Source organism: Ruditapes philippinarum, unplaced genomic scaffold (genome assembly GCF_026571515.1).
Source record: "Ruditapes philippinarum isolate M1 unplaced genomic scaffold, ASM2657151v2 ctg5907_1_1_1_1, whole genome shotgun sequence".
Lineage (NCBI taxonomy): Eukaryota > Metazoa > Mollusca > Bivalvia > Venerida > Veneridae > Ruditapes > Ruditapes philippinarum.
Window position 1 is genome coordinate 110,205 of NW_026853611.1, and position 23,631 is coordinate 133,835.

Sequence of the window (23,631 nt, forward strand, 5' to 3'; positions counted from 1 at the left end):
AGTTTCAATGTGTATTTCATCAAAGCGGATCCATCAGAATTAAAAAAAAACAACATCATGAGGTCAATTTATGTGACATGTATTGCGTTAGGTAGTTGTGTTACTGTTCTCATCAACTGTATTTTAACTTAAGCTCTCATTTATATAGTTTGCATATTATGCTTATAATATATGCAATAACTCGAAAGGGTCGTGTTTAATAACATATTTTAATGACAGGAAATATTGTGTATTGCAACCGACATAATCTTAATCGGAATAAACGACTGTTAAAATACATTTTACCATTTTCTCTATTTAGATATAAAATAACATGTTTTGTCTTCATACGATGTAGATATATTATGCTTAAAACACACTATAGGTTGTCACTTGTATAGTGTAATTGAAACAACTGGCAGTAAAGGGCCGACTGAACTTGACCTGTTATAGGGATTGTAGCTTCCCATACATAGGTTATTCACTCTTATATTCAAATAAGACATATTCAGTAAGATTTTAATAAATTTCTGTGATTAAGATATTTTACTCAAGGATGAGCATAGCATATCTTAAACTCTCATTAGCCATTCTAAAATATTAATTTAATGGTAGTTATCAACTAAAATGTAAAGAATAGTACTCGCCATTCTAAAATTGTGTGTGTGTGTGGGGGGGAGGGGGGTTACTGGTGGAGGAAGGCCTCAGGTGCCCTTCCGTGCATTATTTCAGGCACGAACGGGCACCTAAGTAGAACCACCGACGTTCCGTAAGCTAGCTTTCACATGAAAGAATCCAAAGTCCCTGTCGGGATTCGAACCCACAGCGGTGAGGGGCAAGTGGTTTGAAATCCACGACCTTAACCGCTCGACCACGGACGCCCAAAAATAATTATTTAATGGTAGTTATAAACTAAAATGTAAAGAATACTACTCACCATTCTAAAATAATAATTTAATGGTAGTTATAAACTAAAATGTAAAGGATAGATCTTGCCGTTCTAAAATAATAATTTAATGGTAGTTATAAACTAAAATTGAAAGGATAGATCTTGCCGTTCTAAAATAATAATTTAATGGTAGTTACAAAATAAAATGTAAAGGATAGATCTTGCCATTCTAAAATAATAACTTAATGGTAGTTATAAAATAAAATGTAAAGGATAGATCTTGCCAATATGAAATAAAATGTCACGGATAGTTCTAAAAAAATGTGTATGTAGTTCTTTAATTTTTCTAGTTAAATCCCAAAGACTTTTAACCCCCCCCCCCCTTCTAAAATCCCCCCCCCCTCTCTTGTGCCGTTTTTTCTTTGTGGGCCTATTATTCAATCATATATTTGTTTTCTTTGATTTCCTTATCAGTTACAAGTTATTTGCTTGTCCTTGCAATTTCTTGCGACCTGTCCAGCTTTTGTTTGGGTTCCTCAAATTGCACCTCAACAATTACAATTAGATATCAAAAAATTAGCTGCGTCGGCAGAGAAATGGCTTGTTGTCTTTAATCCATCTAAGGTCCGAATCAATTTTTCATCTCAAGAAAACGAAGAAGTAATCACAAACCACTTCAAAATGCTTAATCAAAATATAACAGAAGTCATTGAACATAAACAAAACATGTGGGTTTATTTTTATCTAACAATGGTCAATGACACTGACAGAAATGAATATGTAAGTGATAAAGCATGGAAACCGGTTAACATAATGAGACAATATTCTTTTATTTGATCGTAAATCTTTAAAAATAAGTTATACGTCGTTTATAAGACCAATTCTTGAATATGCAGACATCGTTTGTGGACATGTATTTTAATATGAAATTGATCTCTTAGATAAAATACAAAACGAATGTGCCAGAAAAGTATCAGGTGCAACATGACTTGTTTCTATAGAAAATCTTAAAGATGAAGTCAGGTGGGAAACAATAGAGCAAAGATGACATTACAATAGACTTATTTTGTTTTTTAGAAATTAAATACGGCGTATCACCCGAATACCTGGCTTGGCCTATACCAGATCCCACAAACACTTGTTGAAGCCTATACCAGATCCCACAAACACTTGTTGAAGCATATACCAGATCCCACAAACACTTGTTGAAGCATATACCAGATCCCACAAACACTTGTTGAAGCCTATACCAGATCCCACAAATACTTGTTGAAGCATATACCAGATCCCACAAATACTTGTTGAAGCCTATACCAGATCCCTCAAATACTTGTTGAAGCCTATAACAGATCCCACAAACACTTGTTGAAGCCTATACCAGATCCCACAAATACTTGTTGAAGCCTATACCAGATCCCACAAATACTTGTTGAAGTCTATACCAGATCCCACAAACACTTGTTGAAGCCTATACCAGATCCAACAAATACTTGTTGAAGCCTATACCAGATCCCACAAATACTTGTTGAAGCCTATACCAGATCCCACAAATACTTGTTGAAGCCTATACCAGATCCCACAAAAACTTGTTGAAGCCTATACCAGATCCCACAAACACTTGTTGAAGCCTATACCAGATCCCACAAATACTTGTTGAAGCCTATACCAGATCCCACAAACACTTGTTGAAGCCTGTACCAAATCCCACAAATACTTGTTGAAGCCTATACCAGATCCCTCAAACATTTGTTGAAGCCTATACCAGATCCCACAAATACTTGTTGAAGCCTATACCAGATCCCACAAATACTTGTTGAAGCATATACGAGATCCCACAAATACTTGTTGAAGCCTAAAACAGATCCCACAAATACTTGTTGAAGCCTATACCAGATCCCACAAAGCCTTGTTGAAGCCTATACCAGATCCCACAAATACTTGTTGAAGCATATACCAGATCCCACAAATACTTGTTGAAGCCTATACCAGATCCCACAAATACTTGTTGAAGCCTATACCAGATCCCACAAATACTTGTTGAAGCCTATACCTGATCCCACAAATACTTGTTGAAGCCTATACCAGATCCCACAAACACTTGTTGAAGCCTATACCAGATCCCACAAATACTTGTTGAAGCCTATACCAGATCCCACAAACACTTGTTGAAGCCTATACCAGATCCCACAAATACTTGTTGAAGCCTATACCAGATCCCACAAACACTTGTTGAAGCCTATACCAGATCCCACAAATACTTGTTGAAGCCTATACCAGATCCAACAAATACTTGTTGAAGCCTATACCAGATCCCACAAACACTTGTTGAAGCCTATACCAGATCCCACAAATACTTGTTGAAGCCTATGCCAGATCCCACAAATACTTGTTGAAGCCTATACCAGATCCCACAAACACTTGTTGAAGCATATACCAGATCCCACAAACACTTGTTGAAGCATATACCAGATCCCACAAACACTTGTTGAAGCCTATACCAGATCCCACAAACACTTGTTGAAGCCTATACCAGATCCAACAAATACTTGTTGAAGCCTATACCAGATCCAACAAACACTTGTTGAAGCCTATACCAGATCCCACAAACACTTGTAACAACTGTTTCATGAACGCCTTTGTTTGTATGTATTTGTTTTGCTATTACTATTTTGTATTGTATGTCTTTGCCATACTTCATGTGTTTTCTTTGTAAATGGCCAAATGCAATTGATTTTCTGATGATGCTTATAAGCTTGAAACTTGAAACTATTTTTATACAAAAAAAGATAATATATCTTTACCGGGCCGACAGGGACTTTGGATTCTTTCTTGTGAGGAAGCTATCCAGCTGGCTTACGGAACGTCGATGGTTCTACTCAGGTGTCCGTTCGTGGCTGAAAAAATTCACGGAAGGGCACCCGAGGTCTTCCTCCACAAGTAAAGGTGGAACGTCGGCATATGACCTATACCGTGTCGGTGTAACGTAAATCCCAAACAAACAAACAAACAATCTTTACTTAAACAAAATGTGTTTTCTCGTCTTGAATTTATAATTTCCTCAAAAATATTGTTTGATAAAATCATACCAAACGTTTTTCTTTCTTTCTTTCTTCCTTTCTTCTTTTGTTTCTTTCTTACTTTCTCTTTTTTTTCTTTCTTCAAAAGTTCACAATTTATGGGTTATGCTCCAATAAAAAGACAAGGTGACAGATATAATCCATTTTTCATGTTAATAATTCTTTTTAAAGTAACCTTGTCAGCATTGTAAGCTTGTTAACATATTTATTAATTCTACCGACACGAATGGGTTATTTTACAACGTACTGAGTGACACAATTATGTTTTGAGAAATTAAGTATAGGTTAGTGTTTAATAATACATATTAACAAAAATAATTGGTCAAGCCTGCCGCAGGCAGGCGACCAATTATTTCTGTTAATGCATATTATTAAACATTAACCTATTTAATGATCAACATTTTTTTTTCAACCAAAAACAAGGCATTTCTCTAAATCACCAATAGCTCTGCCCTTTCGTTCTACAAGATGTCTATACCTTGTCAAGTTTCTAACATGTCACATTTAGATAAGCTAAATAAATATATAATTTCGTCAAAAGTCCTAGGAGTAACTCTCAACGTTTTAGGAAGTATCTGTGTTATATAACAAATAAATGAATTACAGTTACAAAACACATGGCATACTTTTATGTCACTATATTTTAGTTTGTTTTATTGTTGTTTTATCTATTCTTTTTGTTTAATCTATTGTTTTTCGGGATTTTTTTGTTTCTTTTTTGGATGTTGTTGTTTCTTTGCTAATTTGCTATTTTTTTGGCTGTTTTTTATTCATTGTTTATTATTATCATTATAATTATTATCATTATAATTATTATCATTATTATTATTATTATAATTATTATTTTATCTATTTTTTTCTTCTCATTTTGACTACATTTTAATTCTTTTACGTAAATTGTACCGATGTACGTTATTATGGTAAATGAATCGACAAATTCTTTTATATTCACATGAGTTAACCATCTGAAATATTGTGTTAAATAAGCCATCTTAATCCAAAAAAATAAACCTTTTAATCAAACTCAACCTCTATTCCCATTTTATTAAAAAAATATGAAACCAAATATCAGATTTGTTTTATATTTAATCAATTGTTCAAATGATATTTATACTTGATCATATTCAAAGGAGATATTTTAGTTTTAAAGCAGCACTGTTGCAACCACTATTGAAATAAAACCACTATTGAAATAAATTATTTCAAAAGTGGTTGGGAATGCATTTCATTAGAAAAATCACTTTGCAACCACTATTGAAATAAAACCACTATTGAAATAAATTATTTCAATAGTGGTTGGGGATTATTTCATTTGAAGAATCACTTTGCAACCACTATTGAAATACAACTACTATCGAAGTAATTATATCAATAGTAGTTGGGGATGCATTTCATTTTAAGAGTCACTTTACAGACACTTTTAAAGACTAATGTTTCATTATTTTTTTGTATTGTAGACGAGAATGAATTTTTTAGAAATATTACTTTGTTATTACTATTGTCACGCAAGAAACACTTTATCTAACGAACAATATCAGATATAAAAAGTGGGTATTATACTTGCATATTTTACGGTATTAATAATCAAGACTAAAAGGAAATATGGTATAATGTTACAATTTTCACGGGTGTGTAAAAATATATAACCAATTCACGCAAATTAAAATACAAATAAAAGGTATTAAAGACTTATATTTTACAGTAATTATAACCGAGACTATGAACTTAACGTACCTCTTTTCGGATTTTTTACTGTTGTGCAGAAATAAAAAAAAATCTCGTAGAATGATGTATAGAATTGTTTTCATATTCTTTTCTTTACCTTTTTCTTTGTATTGATATATAATGTGAAAATCGTAAATTATTTGTACAAGAATTAACACATTGGAAATTACCGGAACTTCAATTTTTTTTTTTTTCAACTCAAACCCCCTGTATATTAAAATAAATCAATTAAGGATACATGTAATTATAAACATCACTATTAAGATAAATTATTTCAATAGTGTTTAGTGATGAATTTTATTACGACCACTATTGAAATAAATTATTTCAATAGTGGTTAGTGATGAATTTTATTACGACCACTATTGAAATAAATTATTTCAATAGTGGTTGATGATGAAGTTTATTACGACCACTATTGAAATAAATTACTTCAATAGTGGTGGGTTATGAAGCTTATTATGAGAAATAATTTGCAACCACTATTGAAATAATTTATTTCAATAGTGGTTTTATTTCAATAGTGGTTGCAACACAGCACGGCTCCAGTTTTATGCTTATTTTCATGAAAATTTTGAAAATCCAATTAAATGTATAATATTGTATTGTAACCAAACGGAAGCAATTTACATATTATCAATGACACTTACAACCCACGTTAATTACAGAAAGATGTCAAAATGTGCAAAAAAATGCCATTACTGCGTTACTAACGCAGTAGAAATATAGTTACGCATGATGAACAAATCACAATTAATCGATCATATAACTTAAATCATTCTACTTTTCCTCAAATTTTAGTACATTTTTCACAATGATTTATTCAAACATTTTCGTTCATCTGAAGGCAGGTTGCGAAATTATATTTCGGAATTTTTCTGCTGCCACTAAAACGAGCACAAATTATTTTTTTTTTTTTTAAAGTTTTCCTCCAGGACTTCTCTCTCGCTTACTTATTTGTTTTACACTAAGGCAGACAAAAAAGGATTTAAAGTGAAAAAGATGGAACATAATTTAACTCTAAATTGACATAATTGATCTTGTTTCATGAAAGATCGTCAGCCGCAGAATTACATGCATTTTATTATTAGCAATATTTGTTATCTTCAAGGCAAGTAAAAGGAAAACATTTTTTTTTTTTTTTTTGTTTTTTTTTTTGGGGGGGGGGGGTGTGTTGTTTGTGATTTTTTTTGGGGGTGTTGTTGTTGTTGTTTTGTGGTGGGTTGTGTATTTTTATGCAAAATATGATACTACGTGTCAATCTTTTCATTGCAAATGCTTCTTTTAACTAATTTATCTTTTCAGTTATTGACATTAAGATATTATAAAGTTAAGTTTGTATATTAATTGAACAATTTAATACACGCGTTAACCAATTGACATATATAGCTAATATCAGGCCATTTTTTTCATGTACGTTTTTTAAAGATTGTCTTGTTTAAAAGAATTAATGTATTCGGTTTTCTTGACTTTTGGGATATGATACAAAATGTTTACGCGAAATATAGATAAAGTTGATATCCTTTCAGAGTACATTCGCTTAAATAAAAACATTATAAAATGACAGTTTTCTTATTGTTTTAAATGTGATTTTGATATTTTAATATTTTCTCAGTATTTTTGAAGATAATATATTATTCACCATTATAAAGTTTTCTAATTATTTAAAACGTTTATATCCGCCTTTCCGTAAATTACTTTATGCAAATGACAAACATGTAAGACAGTTCGTCATTTGCATAATGTTATTCACGGAATGGGGGATATAAAAGTTTTAAAACATGTAAGTCAGTTAATAACTAATAATTAATAATTGTCATAAAAAATGAAATAACTAGGTCATGGACTCAGGGTTTTGTATAATTATTAGGTTTACATTTCATACGAATAACAGTACACTTGTACTCGACTGCTATCTTAATATGATGATAAATGGTGTTGTTTTTTCTGTTGTTTTGTTACGTTTCTTTTTTCTCTTTTATTTTTCTCTTCCATTTTTTCATGTGTGGTGTGTTGTTGTTTTGAGGGGTATTTTTGTTGTTTTTGTTACTTTTAACTCTGTGGGTTTTTTTGTGGTTTTTTGTTGTTGTTGTTTTTTTGTTGTTGTTGTTTTTTGTTTGTTTTTTTTAGGGGAGGGTCTTGCAATTTGAGAGGAGGAGGTGTTAACTTGAGGAAAACCGTTATTTTTATTTGTTCTTGTTGTTTGTTATCTATTTATTTATTTCTTCTTGTCTTATTGTTTGTTGGATTTTTTTCTCTGTATTTGTGTTGTTGTTTTGTGTGTGTGTGTGCGAGTGTGCGAGTGTGCGTGCGTGCGTGTGTAGAGGGATGTATTTATCTTATTTTTTCCGGCTGATGCTATTAACCAAAGCGTCATGGAAATATTAAAACGGAAAAAAAACAAACAACAATTCAGCAATATCTGATGTATTAGAGTTTTGATCTTGGTATAGTCACGTTGTACAAGATTGATGTACTCATATTTAAATTTTAACCTGTTATTTTGTTTTAAAAGGACTAAACAGCTTCCAATTTTTTTAACTGTACATTGTCAATATCTTGGCTTTCTGTAATGCAAATTTCAATTTCGTCAACCAAAAGTATAGGTCCTGGTTAAACTGCACAGTTATGCTGGCTGACCTGGCTCTATACTGTTGGCAAAGGCCAATCACGTCCGGCCTCTGCTGGGTAAAGATAAGGGGAACAGATGGTGTGGCAAATATGATATTTGCTTATATTTTCACTGTTTTTATATCAGCAATTCGTGGTAAGGAATTAATAACATTGATAAAGTTGAGAATGTGTTTAGGTCACATGGTCACACAGCATTATTGCCAGTGCTTGTTGAGATCGGATTTTCAAAGTGTCAGTAACTTTAATAACATTTTAGCATTCAAATCAACGACATTATATATTTTTTCTGGTAACACCGACGTGGTTATTATCTGTTTTTTTTTTTACTTTAAACCACTTCCTCCTAAACGCAACGCTGTGGGTTCGAATCCCGACAGGGACTTCGGATTCTTTCATATAAGGAAGCTATCCAGCTAGTTTATGGAACGTCGGCGGGCACTAAAGGGCACTAGGGTTTCCTCCACCAGTAATGCTGGAACGTCGCCATACGAACTATACTGCGTCCATGTGACATAAAACAAACAAAATCTTTGATTGTTTTCTCGAGATAAAACATATGTTAAGGTTATAGTTCTGAATAGGACTGTTATTTTATCAATGCGTGATTACGCACTTTATTTACCCAAAACACGCAGTAAAGTCGCTGTTGATGAACTGCATCAATTGTTAACAAAGTAATGAACTATTCCGATGCCTGTTAGAAAAAATGAAAAAGAAAAAAGAAAACGCTATAACTATTTAAAATCTTTATTACTCTGAATATTTGTTATTATACATTTCCAGTTATTGTTAGCCGTACAAAAAGGAAAGACACCACGAGTATTAAACTTCTCTTTTACTATTTGATTATAAATAATGTATTTCATTTTGTTTCATTGTTATGTTCTAATAATAAATTACATAAATATGGCGTAATTGACACTTTTGGCATGATCAAGATTTTAAGCACGTCCATAAATTCCAGTTTCTTCGCACTTTTTGACAATCGGGTAAGTGAATATTGTCCAATTTACAGTTTCTAAACTGTGAAACTGTTTTCTCTTTTAGATTGTATAAGCTCGATGTATGGTGCCCTGTTTTGGACATTTAATAATAGTCGAAAGTATATTTCGACTTTTTGGAAACTATAATTCTTTCCATTACCGGAGATCATAGCCGAAGTTCTGCTAAAGCGGCATACGAGAATTAGAATAAATACTCGCAACGGTTATAATCAGAGTAATGTTTGACACTTGTGAGGATTAAAGTGAAGCTGGTGAGGATTAAAGTTGAAACTCGCGAGGATTAAAGTTGAAGTTTGTGAGGATTAAAGTTGAAGCTCGCGAGGATTAAAGTTGAAGCTGGTAAGGATTAAAGTTGAAACTCGCGAGGCTTAAAGTTGGAGTTTGTGAGGATTAAAGTTGAAACTCGCGAGGATTAAAGTTGGAGTTTGTGAGGATTAAAGTTGAAGCTCGCGAGGATTAAAGTTGAAGCTGGTAAGGATTAAAGTTGAAACTCGCGAGGCTTAAAGTGAAGCTGGTGAGGATTAAAGTTGAAACTCGCGAGGATTAAAGTTGGAGTTTGTGAGGATTAAAGTTGAAGCTCGCGAGGATTAAAGTTGAAGCTGGTAAGGATTAAAGTTGAAACTCGCGAGGCTTAAAGTGAAGCTGGTGAGGATTAAAGTTGAAACTCGCGAGGATTAAAGTTGGAGTTTGTGAGGATTAAAATTGAGGCTTGAGAGGATTAAATTGAAGTCAAACGTTAAATCACAGTATGGTTGCTCCACAATAATGATAAATATCGCTACTAAAGTGACTTAATCAAAATCTTGCATATCAACAGACGACATTTTAACTGACCAAAACAGAACACCCTAACTTTGGTTCGAATAATAATTAGATGCATATCAAGTTAATGCATAATTTCAACGTAAAACATGATTGTCTTAAACTACCCTAACTGTATAAATGTAAATGCTATCTTTTGTATATAAATATAACTAAGATATTGATAAACTAGAAATGTGTCATCATGCCACGGATGCCCCCGCATGCAGCCAAAATTTCAGATGGTCCATTAATTTTTTTTTTTCATTTTAAGTTCAAAGCCCTTAAAACTTTTCAATGTTAACACAAACCATTTTCATGCAATGTTCAAGGCACTGAAATTATTCAGTCTTAACCTTTTAAAAATAGCATATTGCATATTTGTAGCCAAAATAATGGCTAAAAGTATGAGTGCTGAAACTGAAAGTTCAAAATTTTTCCAGCATTTAGGAAAGATAAGTTTGTCTAAAATCATTGAACCACGACCAAATTCAAATTTAAACTGCTTATTCCTAAGATGTATCTATATTATTTTCAATGTGAAAGGGACATAACTCTGCCAAAAAATCATCAAAACATGACCAAATTCCAACTTGACCTGCCCATTCCTTTGACATATCCATATGTCAAATTTAAGTTGAATATGTAACACTGTTGGGTAGATAATGAACAGAAACTGTAAATTTCATATTATTTTCAAAGTGAAAGGGGCATTACTCTGCCAAAAATCATTGAACCATGACCAAATTTGAACTTGACCTGCGCATTCCTTTGACGCATCCATATGTCAAGTTTGAGTTGAATGTGTTGTACCTTTGGGGAGATAATGAACGGAAACTGAAAATTTCATATTGTTTTCAAAGTAAAAGGGGCATAACTCTGCCAAAAATCATCGAACCATGACCAAATTCGAACTTGACCTGTATTTTCTCATGACATATCCATATGTCAAGTTTGAGTTAAATATGTTGTACCGTTGGGGAGATAATGAACGGAAACTGTAAATTTCATATTACTTTCAAAGTAAAAGGGGCATAACTCTGCCAAAAATCATCGAACCATGACCAAATTCGAACTTGACCTGTATTTTCTCATGACATATCCATATGTCAAGTTTGAGTTGAATAAGTTGTACCGTTGGGGAGATAATGAACGGAAACTAAAATTTCATATTATTTTCAAAGTAAAAGGGGCATAACTCTGCCAAAAATCATCGAACCATGACCAAATTCGAACTTGACCTGTATTTTCTCATGACATATCCATATGTCAAATTTGAGTTGAATGTGTGCAACCGTTCTTAAGATAATGAACGGAAACTGATGATGACGGAATGACAGAATGACGGAAGGATGGAAGGACGGAAGGACGGAATGACGGAACAGGGTAACACTATATGCCCCGGCCATTACATGGCGGGGGCATAAAAAAATAGATCTAACTAAAGTTAAGAATTAGTGAAATGAATTGTGAAAGGGACTCCACTGACGTGTTTTTGTTTTGTTTGTTTGTTTGGGGGGTTTTTTGGTTTGTTTTTTGGGGGGTTTTTTGGGGGGGGTGTTGTTTTTTATTGTTGTTGTTGTTATTTTGCTGTTGTGTTTTTTTTTTGTTTTTTTTTTACATTATAGGACTGAAGTCCTAGACAAATCAGTATGTGCATAAATTTCAGATTATTCGTTCATTCCTTTTTGTCTACAATAATTATATTCATTGTGCAAAAAGACCCAAAAGTCAACAAAAAAAAATTATAAACGCATTTAACTATTAACACTATCAGAATCTCAGGAAAACAAAAGATTTTTTATTTAATTATTTAGTGAGTCATTTGACTTTTTACAAGTGACCCAGTTGATCTGTGTTTAATTTCATATTTTATGCTTTTAGGCTTTTGGCCCTCAGTGGAGTTCCTTTAACAATTATAAACATTAGTGTATATATATGAAAAAAATGTTACTACATTAGGAAGTTGTCAGCAATTTTAATTTCTCTACAGGTGAAAAGAAAGTTATTAAACTGTAATTGACTTTTAACACTGAAAAAGCAACATAATTTTCAGATTATTTTACATAAATTCAGATCTTTCAAACAGAAAATTTAATGCTGAACGAATGATTTTTAAGGCAACAATTCCTCTGTCTATGATTAAACATGATTTCTACATAATAAACCAATTAAAGTGCATGTAAAAAGTAGGACAGAGTGCACGTTGTTAAAGCTATCGGCACCGCTTGTCTCCTTGCAAGTTCCCGCTCTCGCATTTTTCACGGCTTCCATTTCTATCCAATTCTTTATTTCGTCTTGTAAAACACTTAGAGGCATAGCTCCGTTGCTTAGGATTACACTGTGGAATGGTTTAATCAATTCGTCTTTTTCAAAATTACCTGCAACAAAGATTTTAATGAGATCTTATTTCTTAAACATATCCGAAGTCTCATGAAATATAACAAGAATTCCCTCAACATCCTTTAACTACAAACGCTTTTGTTTTCTTTGTTGTTGTTGTTTTCTTTGTGTTTTTTTTGTTGTTGTTGTTATTGCATTGTTGTTCTGCTTTGTTGTTATTGTTTTAATGGTGAAAGTATGTTTTGGATTTGGAATATGTAGGTTTAAACAACGTTGCAAGCAAATTTTGGCTTCAACATACTTTCTAATACTTAGTTCGCCATATCTCAAATGTCAATTTGTTTGCATACATCTGAAAATTGTATGTGTCCTTAGAAAACATGTTTTTCAAAAAATGTCTTGCTTATAAAAGGTGTTAACTAAGTACCTGTGAAAGGGGATATTTATCAATTTAAGTTAAATGTTACTTTATTTGAGCCGCGTCATGACAAAACCAACTTAATAGATTTGCGACCAGCATGGATCCAGACCAGCCTGCGCATCCGCGCAGTCTGATCAGGATCAATGCTGTTCGCTTACAAACCCTATAACAAGTAGAGAAACTGATAGCGAACAGCATGGATCCTGATCAGACTGCGCGGATGCGCAGGCAGGTCTGGATCCATGCTGGTCGCAAACCCATTATGTTGGTTTTGTCGTGACGCGGCTTATTTATACATACACAGACGTTCTTTTGCATTATCCCGGAGTTCTCTGATCTTTAACTTGCCAATCATATATGTAGTCGATTGTGCCGGCCATGTTGAATATCGATCAATTTCCCGCTCAATAAATTCCGGTGTATATGCTGTATAAGTTTTCATGTACTGTATGGCACGTTCACGTGGCCAGCTAAAATACATAATTTTAGAAGTCTAATAATGATTATTTACTTTATATTATATTGAATCAATAACGAATAACCATCATTGTGAGAAAAACATTGGAAAATGCTTATAAAGGTCTTATAACATGTGGCGGCAAGCACACGGAATAGAGGTCTTCGGCAGCTTTCTGTAAATTCATTGAAATGTTATTTGGAGAGTACATTGTAACAGGGCGCAACGATTTGAAGTATTTCTAAAGATCTTTTTAAAGCTACAATAAAAAAAATGGCTTACTTCAAATACTTACTTTTTAGCATGGATACCAGTGTCGACAACAAGCCGAGCGGCACGGAATATTTCTAGTCCATATTTACCAAACCTTAAAAAATAAGTTGAAAATACAAGCATGATAAGGGGAGACCTTAAATGATAAAACGTACCGAACATAATTGAAAAGAGGAGTAACTATACATTAGATGAAAAGTTTTACTTCCGATGCGTGCATTCTTAATGTAACGTAAATTAAATCTAAGTCACTCTGCTTCAAATTTAATTAATATAAGCGTTTGTCACCAGTCATCATTGGATCAAAACTCCTCACAGTGATTACCTCCCTTGGCAGATTGTAGGTGAGATCACTGCGTAGAGATTTCATTGGATCAAAAGACAGAAATTATATATATAAAGATGCTCAAATAATTCACTGATTGGAGGCAGACTTAAGAATGTAGTCTTGTTTGACATAATTCGTATGCAATAGGAAATAATAATCAAAATTTGCTCAGATAAAAGATTTAAATATACACACTTATCCATATCGTCTTTATATATCTCCATATCCTCGCCTAAATCTTCTGAGTAAAGTCCCCAACCCTGAAAACATGAACAACATTTTAGTTACTTGTATGCAATTACAAATGATGAATAAAAACATGGAATTGAAATGCTGTGCTTTAAGAAGTAGAGAGGATAAAATTCAATGGAAAATTTCAAATATTCAGGCACTCTGTGCACATAACTTAGTAAACCGAGACTGCAGCTTTGATTCCATTGCTTCTGTAAGATTTCCCCTTTTCCAGAATCAAAGTTGTATAATCACAGCAGCCGTAGAAATGTCTTTTGTATCTTAGAGAAACTCCACTGAGGGTTATTTTACACGATGGGATTGAAAATAGTGTTTTTTAGAGGTTACTGTTCCATTCAAGCCCAATAACCTATTGTGCAAAATTTCATCATTTGCCCACTCCGTTTTTTTTCCAGAATCATTATTCTAATTGTGATAAATGACCAAAAGGAAAACCGTTTTTCACTCAAATCGGGCTAGGAAAAACACAAAAATACAATTTACAAAGTTATTGCTGAATATTCTTTATTGTCTTTTTATCTCTGTTTTAAGGGTCCCAGCTCATTTATGCAAGAAATTAAAATTGCATGTGTTTAGGCTTTTGGACCTCAGTGGAGTCTCTTTAATGTTGTTATATTGTCCAGATCCTTCGGGATGATTGATTCCAAATCTTAAAGTGTTGAGGATGAAATACAGCTAAAGCCGGTGCTAGGAGGCGTGAGAGATGTTGCACTTTACATATAACCATGTTTCCTTTTCAAGATTATCAGTGATTCACTCTTGAACTCTGAATAAGCGGACATATTTCTTTGCGTTAGCAAGGGAAACGAAGCAAAATTGTAATATTGTGTCCAAATACCTTAAACTGGCAAAAATATTAAATACAAGTATCCACCTTGCACTAAGACTAACAGCTTTCTGGAAATTTGAAATCACATGTCTGTTTCTATTTACAAAATACAAAATTAAGTTAACGCCAAGAAATATTGATTAAATTGTGTCTTTTCCGGGCGAAAAAAAAATATATAACTCTAAAAATTTACACTAACAACGTCAATTGTTTATTTATACATATATTGTTAAAGATCGTACCTCGGAATATGCAGTGTAGAACGGAAAATGCAAAGGAACTCCGAAATATTTTGAGAAATCTGTGACTTTTCTGAACAATGGTATTCCCTGGGCAGTTAATGCATAAGAATCCTGTAAATGGTGGCCAGGATCAGTTTCGTGAAGCAATAAGGCGGCCATGTCGAATTTCGGTCTGCAAATATACAACGATTTAAGGTACAGTAATTGAACTATCGCCATTTTTATCATTTGATTTCGTAATGTTCTTTATCATTTAGCTCTCCAATCGTTTTTATCGTTAAAAATCACACGAATGTATATAAACACTTCGGATATAGCATGTGTAAACAATAGCATTTAATTCCCGAGTACTTAAATGCTAGTTGTGTGTATAGCTAGCGCATGTGTTTAAAAGGGCAGCTTTTTCAGTCAGTCATTTGTCTTATTTGAAAGGGAATACATAAATATAATATGAGTTTTGATAATATGGTTTTAATCATTCATTTGGTCTTTTGAAACCATTCATGGTCTTAAAAAGACTGACAAATTGTCTATATAGAACGAACATAAAAAAAATAATCTTTTCGTTGTGGGATAGGTGTTTACGTCGTACCAGAACAGTAGAGGTATTACGGAAACTTCCAAGCTTTCAAGCTTTACTGGTAGAGGAAGCCCTCGGGCGCCTCTCAGTGCATTATTTCTGGCAAAAACTGGAACCTGTGTAGAACCACCAACGTTCAGTTACCGGGCCGGATAGCTTTCTCACAAGACAGAATACAAACCCTTTGACATGATTTTGGATTCGAACCCACAGTGGTATGGAGCAAATGATTTGAAGTCAACGACTTGAACCACTCGGTTACAGACGTTCTAACGCAATAAGCTTGACATGGATATAGGCATAAGTAAGACGGCTCTGATCTTGTATAACTTACACTTTTGAATTAACATTTGCTAGGAAAATGCCCGGCCGTGATCCATCCGGGGCTCCATTTTTATAAATACCATTTGGACCATTGTATGTCATCTTTTCAATCCTGAAAATAAATTAATGGGAAAAAAATGTTACTGTAAAATTTTAATTTTCAATGCCCTTTTTCCATTTCTCGCATCATGATATAGCCCAGTCCTACGGAAAAGCGTTCCAAAAACGTATGCCAAATATAATTGGCGAAACGCTAACCTCGAAATTAAAAGAAAGCCAAAACTGCTTAAAAGAAAGTGAATGACAGCACAAGTTTTCTCAGAGCATTTATAGAAAATCACTGCTAGTTTAATCAAACAATTCAAATAATTCAGTGATTGAAAAAAAAAGTTTTTGCAGTGATATGCAATCATAACCCATGACATCCCTCGATATGTAAAGTTTTCAAGGGAACATAAATGAAGTGGCAAGTAAATTCTTAAAGGGACTCCACTGCAGTTTTTTGAGATGACTGGACAGAATTTTTTAAAATCAAATTTTGACTTGTCTACCTTTTGATGTAGGCCTAGAAAAAAATAACTTGCATGCAAGATGATTATCTCACTCCGTGTTCCAGAAAAATCTTTTGTTTCGTGCAAACTAACTCAAAAATAAAACGCATTTAAGCAACTCAAACGAGGCTAAATTCTCACAAAGAAAACCTATTTTTCTTCCATTCTGAGTAAATTTCTTAATTATCTTTTAAATGATCAAGATAATCTTTGTAAGATCCGGTTTTATATTTAAATGCCTTTAGATCTTGGACTCCATTAAACAAATTTTTCAACCGTGTGCTCAAAAAGCATCATCGCTATTTTTCAAAAAGGCCTAGGTTTAACTATATAAACATGTGTGTGCAAGAATCTATATTTCTTCAATACGGAATCATAGAGGGGGACATTTCGGATATTTAAAACAAAAACTAATGGCCGCGTTATAAAAACGATAAAAAAAGAAATAACCGAAAAGTTTACTCGCGACCATTTTAAAATCAAAAACTTCCGGCATGGCCCGCTATGCCTCCGTACTTAAATGATTGTTTAGATAAGAAAACAAGCTTTATATAATACGACATATTTGCTACATTAATTAAACAACTTACAAACTTTTTCCTATAATAATACAGACAAAACAAATATCTATGCATCAAACTTTGAACTTACTTTAAAGGAAAATCCGGTATATTTTCGAACATTGTATCCAACTTTGGCACAATAGTTTCATTGTAGTAATCTTTAAACATCTGCAAAGCTACATCCTGAATTTGAAATTAAAAATGTACATGTAAAATAAACAAGATCAACAAAATTGAAACTCATTTTGGCTTTGAATACTGTTCTAGGAATGAATACTGTTCAGTATTCCTAGATCCTTCAGTATAAGAATTGTTATTGAAAATTTGGAAAACAAAATAAGTTGATTAAAACTATAACTGGTATTGCTATATACTGTAATAGGCACACAATAATCAAGTTTGACTGTTTTTTTTTTCCTTCAGAAACTTTCCTTTATAATAATAAGTTACTATACGACCATTTACAAACTTAATATTTTTATATTATTCTTATGTTTAAATATTTAGTTACATAAAACTTATAACTAAACTTATATCTATTTATCTATCTATCATTGACATAAAAAATATGTTTTACTAGGGCTAGTAGGGGTATCTGAGGCCGAGTGGGTAGAACGCCGACTCTAGCTTACTTGTCACTAAACTGCTGCGGTTTCGAATCCCGCCAGAGACTTTAGATCTCGTCATGTTAGAAAACTTTTCCGCGAGTTTACGGAGTGTCGGTGGTTCTATCCAGTGCCTGAAATTATGCATGGAGGGGCACCGGGATATTCCTCACAAAATAAGCTGGAAAATTGTTATAAGACCTTAACAGTGTCAGCGTGAATTAAAACCAAAAAAAAATTTTTAATACTTTTGAAATAAATACAAAACTGCAGATCATATCCTAAAGAAAAAGGTAATCTATAAATGCTGAACTTACACCATCCGTGATAAATAAACTATCGTTTTTACGTAAATGTTCGTTGTACTCTTTCACTGTTCCTTTGAAATTTGCCCTCTTCATTATCTAGTTATAAATAGGAATACATATAAAGCACGTGAAATCCATCATGATTCAATATAATGAATACATTAAAATATTAACCAATGAAAAGCTGTCATTGCACGCTCATTATATATTATAGGCTAACCTTTTAAACCGCATTATTTCAGATTCATTCCATGAATGAGAAAATGTTTAAACAATAAAGATATTGACAAGCGTACAAACAAAATGACCGGAGTTAGTTTAATTAATATGATCCAGCTAAAAGATGTAAACATGTACAAAAATTCCTAACTAAGTAACAGAATATTTATAAGGTGGCAACATTATATTCAATGAACTTGTTCACCTTTCAATCTAGACGTAATTCTTCATATTTAAGAGAAATTTTCAACAACCTTATACGCAGAATGCGCATGTGCGAAATGCAACATTCGTTACTATCGAAAAACTATTGTAAAAAGGCCTGATTGACCAGCGAACAGCGCAGATCATGATCAGACGACACTGATGTGCCGAGTGGTACCGAATAATCTAGATCTGCACAGCTGTGTGGGCAGAAAAAGTCATTTTCATACTAACCACGTAAGACATCAATCAATATTTGAGCCCATCTTGTGACATCATTTAAGAAAAATCATTTTTGAAAGTTTAAACTGTTTTGTGGCATCATAAAGCTTACCTTTTGAATTTCAGAATGAACTCTTTGAACTTCTCTAATTCCCATTCTGTGTATCTCATCAGCTGATAGGTCTATAGAAAGTTGCCATTTTAAACACGCCTTGTAATACTCCGCCCCCTGTGGAAGACCGCCTACTCCGAATGATGACCGCGTATTTGGAATGTAAGTCTGAAAAAATATAAATAGCCCAAATATATAACTGAATAACTCGCTTAATATCATATTAGTTAAAAAACAAGAGTATAGTATGTTGCTGTTGTTGTTTGTGCGTGCGTGCGTGCGTACGTGCGCGAGTGTGCGTGGTATTTCTTCATTCTTTTTTTTTCTTTTTAAATTTACTTGATATAATGCTATATTAGGTAAGCTAATTATAAATCTTAAAAGATACTGTAAAAAAGATATTTTCACAAGGCCAAAATTTCGCAAAATCATCATTTCAGATTAAATCGTGATATTAAGTATTCGCGAATCCCTACTTTCAGTTTTGTTAAATATATATGAAATATACTTAGCAAACATTTCATTTCGCATAAGGGGTGGGGGCGAAATTTAATCCCTCGCAAAAATTTCTGATTTTTCAACAGCCTTACTTCTTACATCATTTTAGAAATGTATTGTGGGATTTTGTGTTTTGTCAATGAATATCTGTCTGTTCCGTGTACTTCCGCACTGTCACCCACATCCATTTTGTTGTTTCAACGGAAAGTTGTCCAAAAAAACTCTAAATATTGCAAGTACATACACATATAAAAACGTAAAATTATTTAATTACACCATGTACACTGTACAAGTTATCAATGAATGTTTCTAACTACATGCGAATATTTATTTTATGTTTCATTTATTACATTTTTAGGAGTGAAAAAATACTGAAAATAAACAATATCTGGGCACTACTACACTAACACTTACATTCTTTATAAACGCTGCGAGTTGCTTTACTTGCTCTAGGAGAAACTTGATATTGGTTACAGCAACATCTCGAATAGTAGATTTCCTGAAAAAAAAAAGATATCAAAATGACAATATTGAGCAAATGTTTTGTAGCATTGTTTGTTTTATTACTCGTATATTGTAATAATTTAGTACACATCAACGATTTAGTACATCGAAATCCCGCTACATGACTGTATTAAGCCTAAGAGGAAAGTGGTTACGAAAGGTAAAATTTAATTTGTATTGGTTAAGGTAAAAAGAGAAGTAAATGGCATATTCACTATGAATATAGCAATTCCCTACGTATAAGTAAGTGTTTATTAGTCAGAATTTACAAAATTAAACTGGTCAAGAACGGCGCATAATTTAGTGTTTGAAATTATTTTTATAAAACCGTCGATTTATTAGAATGAATAAATTTAGTCTATTGCCAAAGTAAATGTGTTATGATTCGTTTGAAATAATGCAGTTCTATTGGGCAAAACATATTTTAAAACCCTAAACATAAACATAATCGTTCAACCTTTATTTTTTTCCTAACTTCCTAAAATTGTGTCACTTAACAACTCCTACATCATTCATGATTTGATTATTTTGTCCTTAAAAAATTTACCATTTCAAAAAAATAGTTAACTATATTTAACCTTGAATAATTAACGTTAAATAAATAAATAAAAAAGCACGTACGTTGTAGCATTTGAAACCAGGTCATCCATCTTGTCCTTAAACGGTTCGTACATTGGGAAAGCTGTCTCATTATTAACATACATTGCTCGCATATTCTCCATCAGTGATGGCACCTTTTCCTTTAATAAAGAACGTTTTACATGAATGATTAAGGTTGAGCTTTACATGGCAGCATAATCCGGAATCTGCCGGAACCGGAAAGGGATAGCTTTTGCCGTCAGTGTAGTTAGGTATGGGCTTTACATGGCAGCTTAATCTTGATTCTGCCGGAACCGGAAGTGAATAGCTTTTTGCCGCCAGTAAAGTCAGGTATGGGCTTTAAATGGCAGCTTTATCCTGATCCTGTCGGAACCGGAAGTGGATAGCTTTTTGCCGCCAGTGTAGTCAGGTATGTGCTTTACATGGCAGCTTAATAATCCTGCCGGAACCGGAAGTTGATAGCTTTTGCCGCCAGTGTAGTCAGGTATTGGCTTTACATGGCAGCTTAATCCTGATCCTGCCGGAACCGGAAGTGGATAGCTTTTGCCACCAGTGAAGTCAGGTATGGGATTTACATGGCAGCTTAATCCTGATCCTGCCGGAACCGGATGTGGAAAGCTTTTTGCCGCCAGTGTAGTCAGGTATGAGCTTGACATGGCAGCTTTATACTGATCCTGCCGGAACCGGAAGTGAAAGCATTTTGCCGCCAGTGTAGTCAGGTATGTGCTTTACATGGCAGCTTAATAATCCTGTCGGAACCGGAAGTGGATAGCTTATGCCGCCAGTGTAGTCAGGTATGGGCTTTACATGGCAGCTTAATCCTGATCCTGCTCGAACCGGAAGTGAATAGCTTTTTGCCGCCAGTAAAGTCAGGTACGTGCTTTAAATGGCAGTTTTATCCTGATCCTGCCGGAACCGGAAGTGGATAGCGTTTTGCCGCCAGTGTAGTCAGGTATGTGCTTTACATGGCAGCTTAATCCTGCCGGAACCGGAAGTTGATAGCTTTTGCTGCCAGTGAAGTCAGGTATGGGCTTTACATGGCAGCATGATCCTGATCCTGCCGGAACCCGAAGTGGATAGCTTTTGCCACCAGTGAAGTCAGGTATGGGATTTACATGGCAGCTTAATCCTGATCCTTCCGGAACCGGAAGTGGAAAGCTTTTTGCCGCCAGTGTAGTCAGGTATGAGCTTGACATGGCAGCTTTATCCTGATCCTGCCGGAACATGAAGTGAAGCATTTGCCGCCAGTGTAGTCAGGTATGTGCTTTACATGGCAGCTTAATAATCCTGTCGGAACCGGAAGTGGATAGCTTATGCCACCAGTGAAGTCAGGTATGTGCTTTACATGGTAGCTTAATCCTGATCCTGCTCGAACCGGAAGTGAATAGCTTTTGCCACCAGTGAATTCAGGTATGGGATTTACATGGCAGCTTAATCCTGATCCTGCCGGAACCGGATGTGGAAAGCTTTTTGCCGCCAGTGTAGTCAGGTATGTGCTTTACGTGGCAGCTTAATTCTGATCCTGCTCGAACCGGAAGTGAATAGCTTTTGCCGCCAGTGAAGTCAGGTATGTGCTTTACATGGAAGCTTAATCATCCTGTCGGAACCGGAAGTGGTGGCTTATGCCACCAGTGAAGTCAGGTATGGGCTTTACATGACAGCTTAATTCTGATCCTGCTCGAACCGGAAGTGGTTAATTTTTGCCGCCAGTGTAGTAAGGTATGTGCTTTACATGGCAGCTTAATCCTGATCCTGCCGGATCCGGTAGTGGACAGCCTTTGTCGCTTAAAATGGCCAGCCCAAATTCAAAACTGGGCAAGGCCAATTCATGCATTCTGTAGGTTTATGTTTCACTAATAAGGCAAAAACTTAAAACATCGGTCTCCTCCGAACAGTAACATCTTGTCAATACCTTCATTGAAATTACGTAAGTGATCCGGTGGCCAGCGACCTCTATAACGTGTTCATCTGACGCTATTTTGGTCACAATGAGTAATGCATCAAACTTTGTTCGTAATCAAAAGAAAAACAAGGTTGTAAGCATGAAACTACACCTTTACGTCGTGTATCAAATAAACCAAACAAAATGTTTCAAACTTGACAATGAATATATGTATATGGAAATAATATACAAATGTAAACTTATGTAAAACAGCTCGGTAATATAAGAGAAAATAACTTACTATTGAAACGTTATGATTGGTGGTCCGCATGTTTACAGCTTTGTCCATTCGTGTAATTATCTGTCCAATCTGTGAGATCAAACAAATATGATTTTACAACATGATACAAATACTGTTTTTTATTTATAAACATACGAGTACGAGAGATGAACTTTTTTGTATATATATTTGCATTCCCAGAACTGTTTTGCCCATTATTTGAAAGTGTGTCTAGTTACACTTTTCGACTGTTTCGAATATTGTAGCAGTGAGATCAGTAGTTCACTTCAAAGTGTAGCATAACGGAAACCTCATATCTATATGAGTTCATCTAACATTACACCGATGATGGACTGACCAGTCTTTGAGGCATCCCCTTGATTGATGCCAGAACACTGCGTGAGGAGGTAACTAGTATACTTATAAGTAAGTTTTGTTTTTATTATTATTATTATTATTATTATTATTATTATTGGTTCATTTTTTCACCGTTCCCTCTGTAAAAAGAAATGAACGCCTTTTAGTCTGGGAAATGTGAATGTCTTCACCTTAAAGCTATTTTGACCCTACCTGTACACCATAGCTGCGTATTCTCTTTGCAAACATTCTAAAGTCTTCTTCCTTTTCAAATCTAACTTGTCCTGCCCTAGAGCCGTAATTTGTATGAATCCCTTCAAGTATATTGACCGGGTTCATTGGTCCATAACTGTATATAAACAAAAATATACATGTATACAGTGCATTTTCTTATATATTGCATTTCATATAAACTTGTTTTTTAACATAACAAAAACGCGTTCTTAATTTGCTGAATCTGTGATGAGCCTTGTAACATTTTTCTGGGACGAGTTAATAAATGCCTATGACCTAAATCTTCACTTAATGACCCTTCTGTTGCCTATATTAAATTGACCGCGCAAGAATT

General features: G+C 34.0%; 1 protein-coding gene and 1 long non-coding RNA gene across 2 annotated transcripts; one reads left to right on the forward strand and one right to left on the reverse strand.

The window, feature by feature from the left end:
* Positions 1 to 9,339: 9,339 nt before the first annotated feature.
* On the forward strand, positions 9,340 to 10,298 carry LOC132737350 (uncharacterized). Its single transcript, XR_009626725.1, has 2 exons — positions 9,340 to 9,681; positions 9,771 to 10,298. It is a non-coding gene; the product is annotated as an uncharacterized LOC132737350 (long non-coding RNA).
* A 1,355-nt stretch (positions 10,299 to 11,653) lies between these two features.
* Positions 11,654 to 23,430, reverse strand: LOC132737349 (uncharacterized). The gene is made up of 13 exons (XM_060724619.1): positions 23,277 to 23,430; positions 22,728 to 22,796; positions 20,566 to 20,684; positions 19,855 to 19,939; positions 18,943 to 19,110; positions 18,195 to 18,281; positions 17,361 to 17,455; positions 16,169 to 16,270; positions 15,255 to 15,426; positions 14,127 to 14,191; positions 13,626 to 13,697; positions 13,174 to 13,343; positions 11,654 to 12,490 (listed from the first exon to the last, which is right to left on the reverse strand). Exons 1-13 carry the CDS (start codon positions 23,400 to 23,402, stop codon positions 12,252 to 12,254), a joined length of 1,569 nt encoding a protein of 522 aa, XP_060580602.1. The 5' UTR covers positions 23,403 to 23,430; the 3' UTR covers positions 11,654 to 12,251.
* Positions 23,431 to 23,631: the final 201 nt, after the last annotated feature.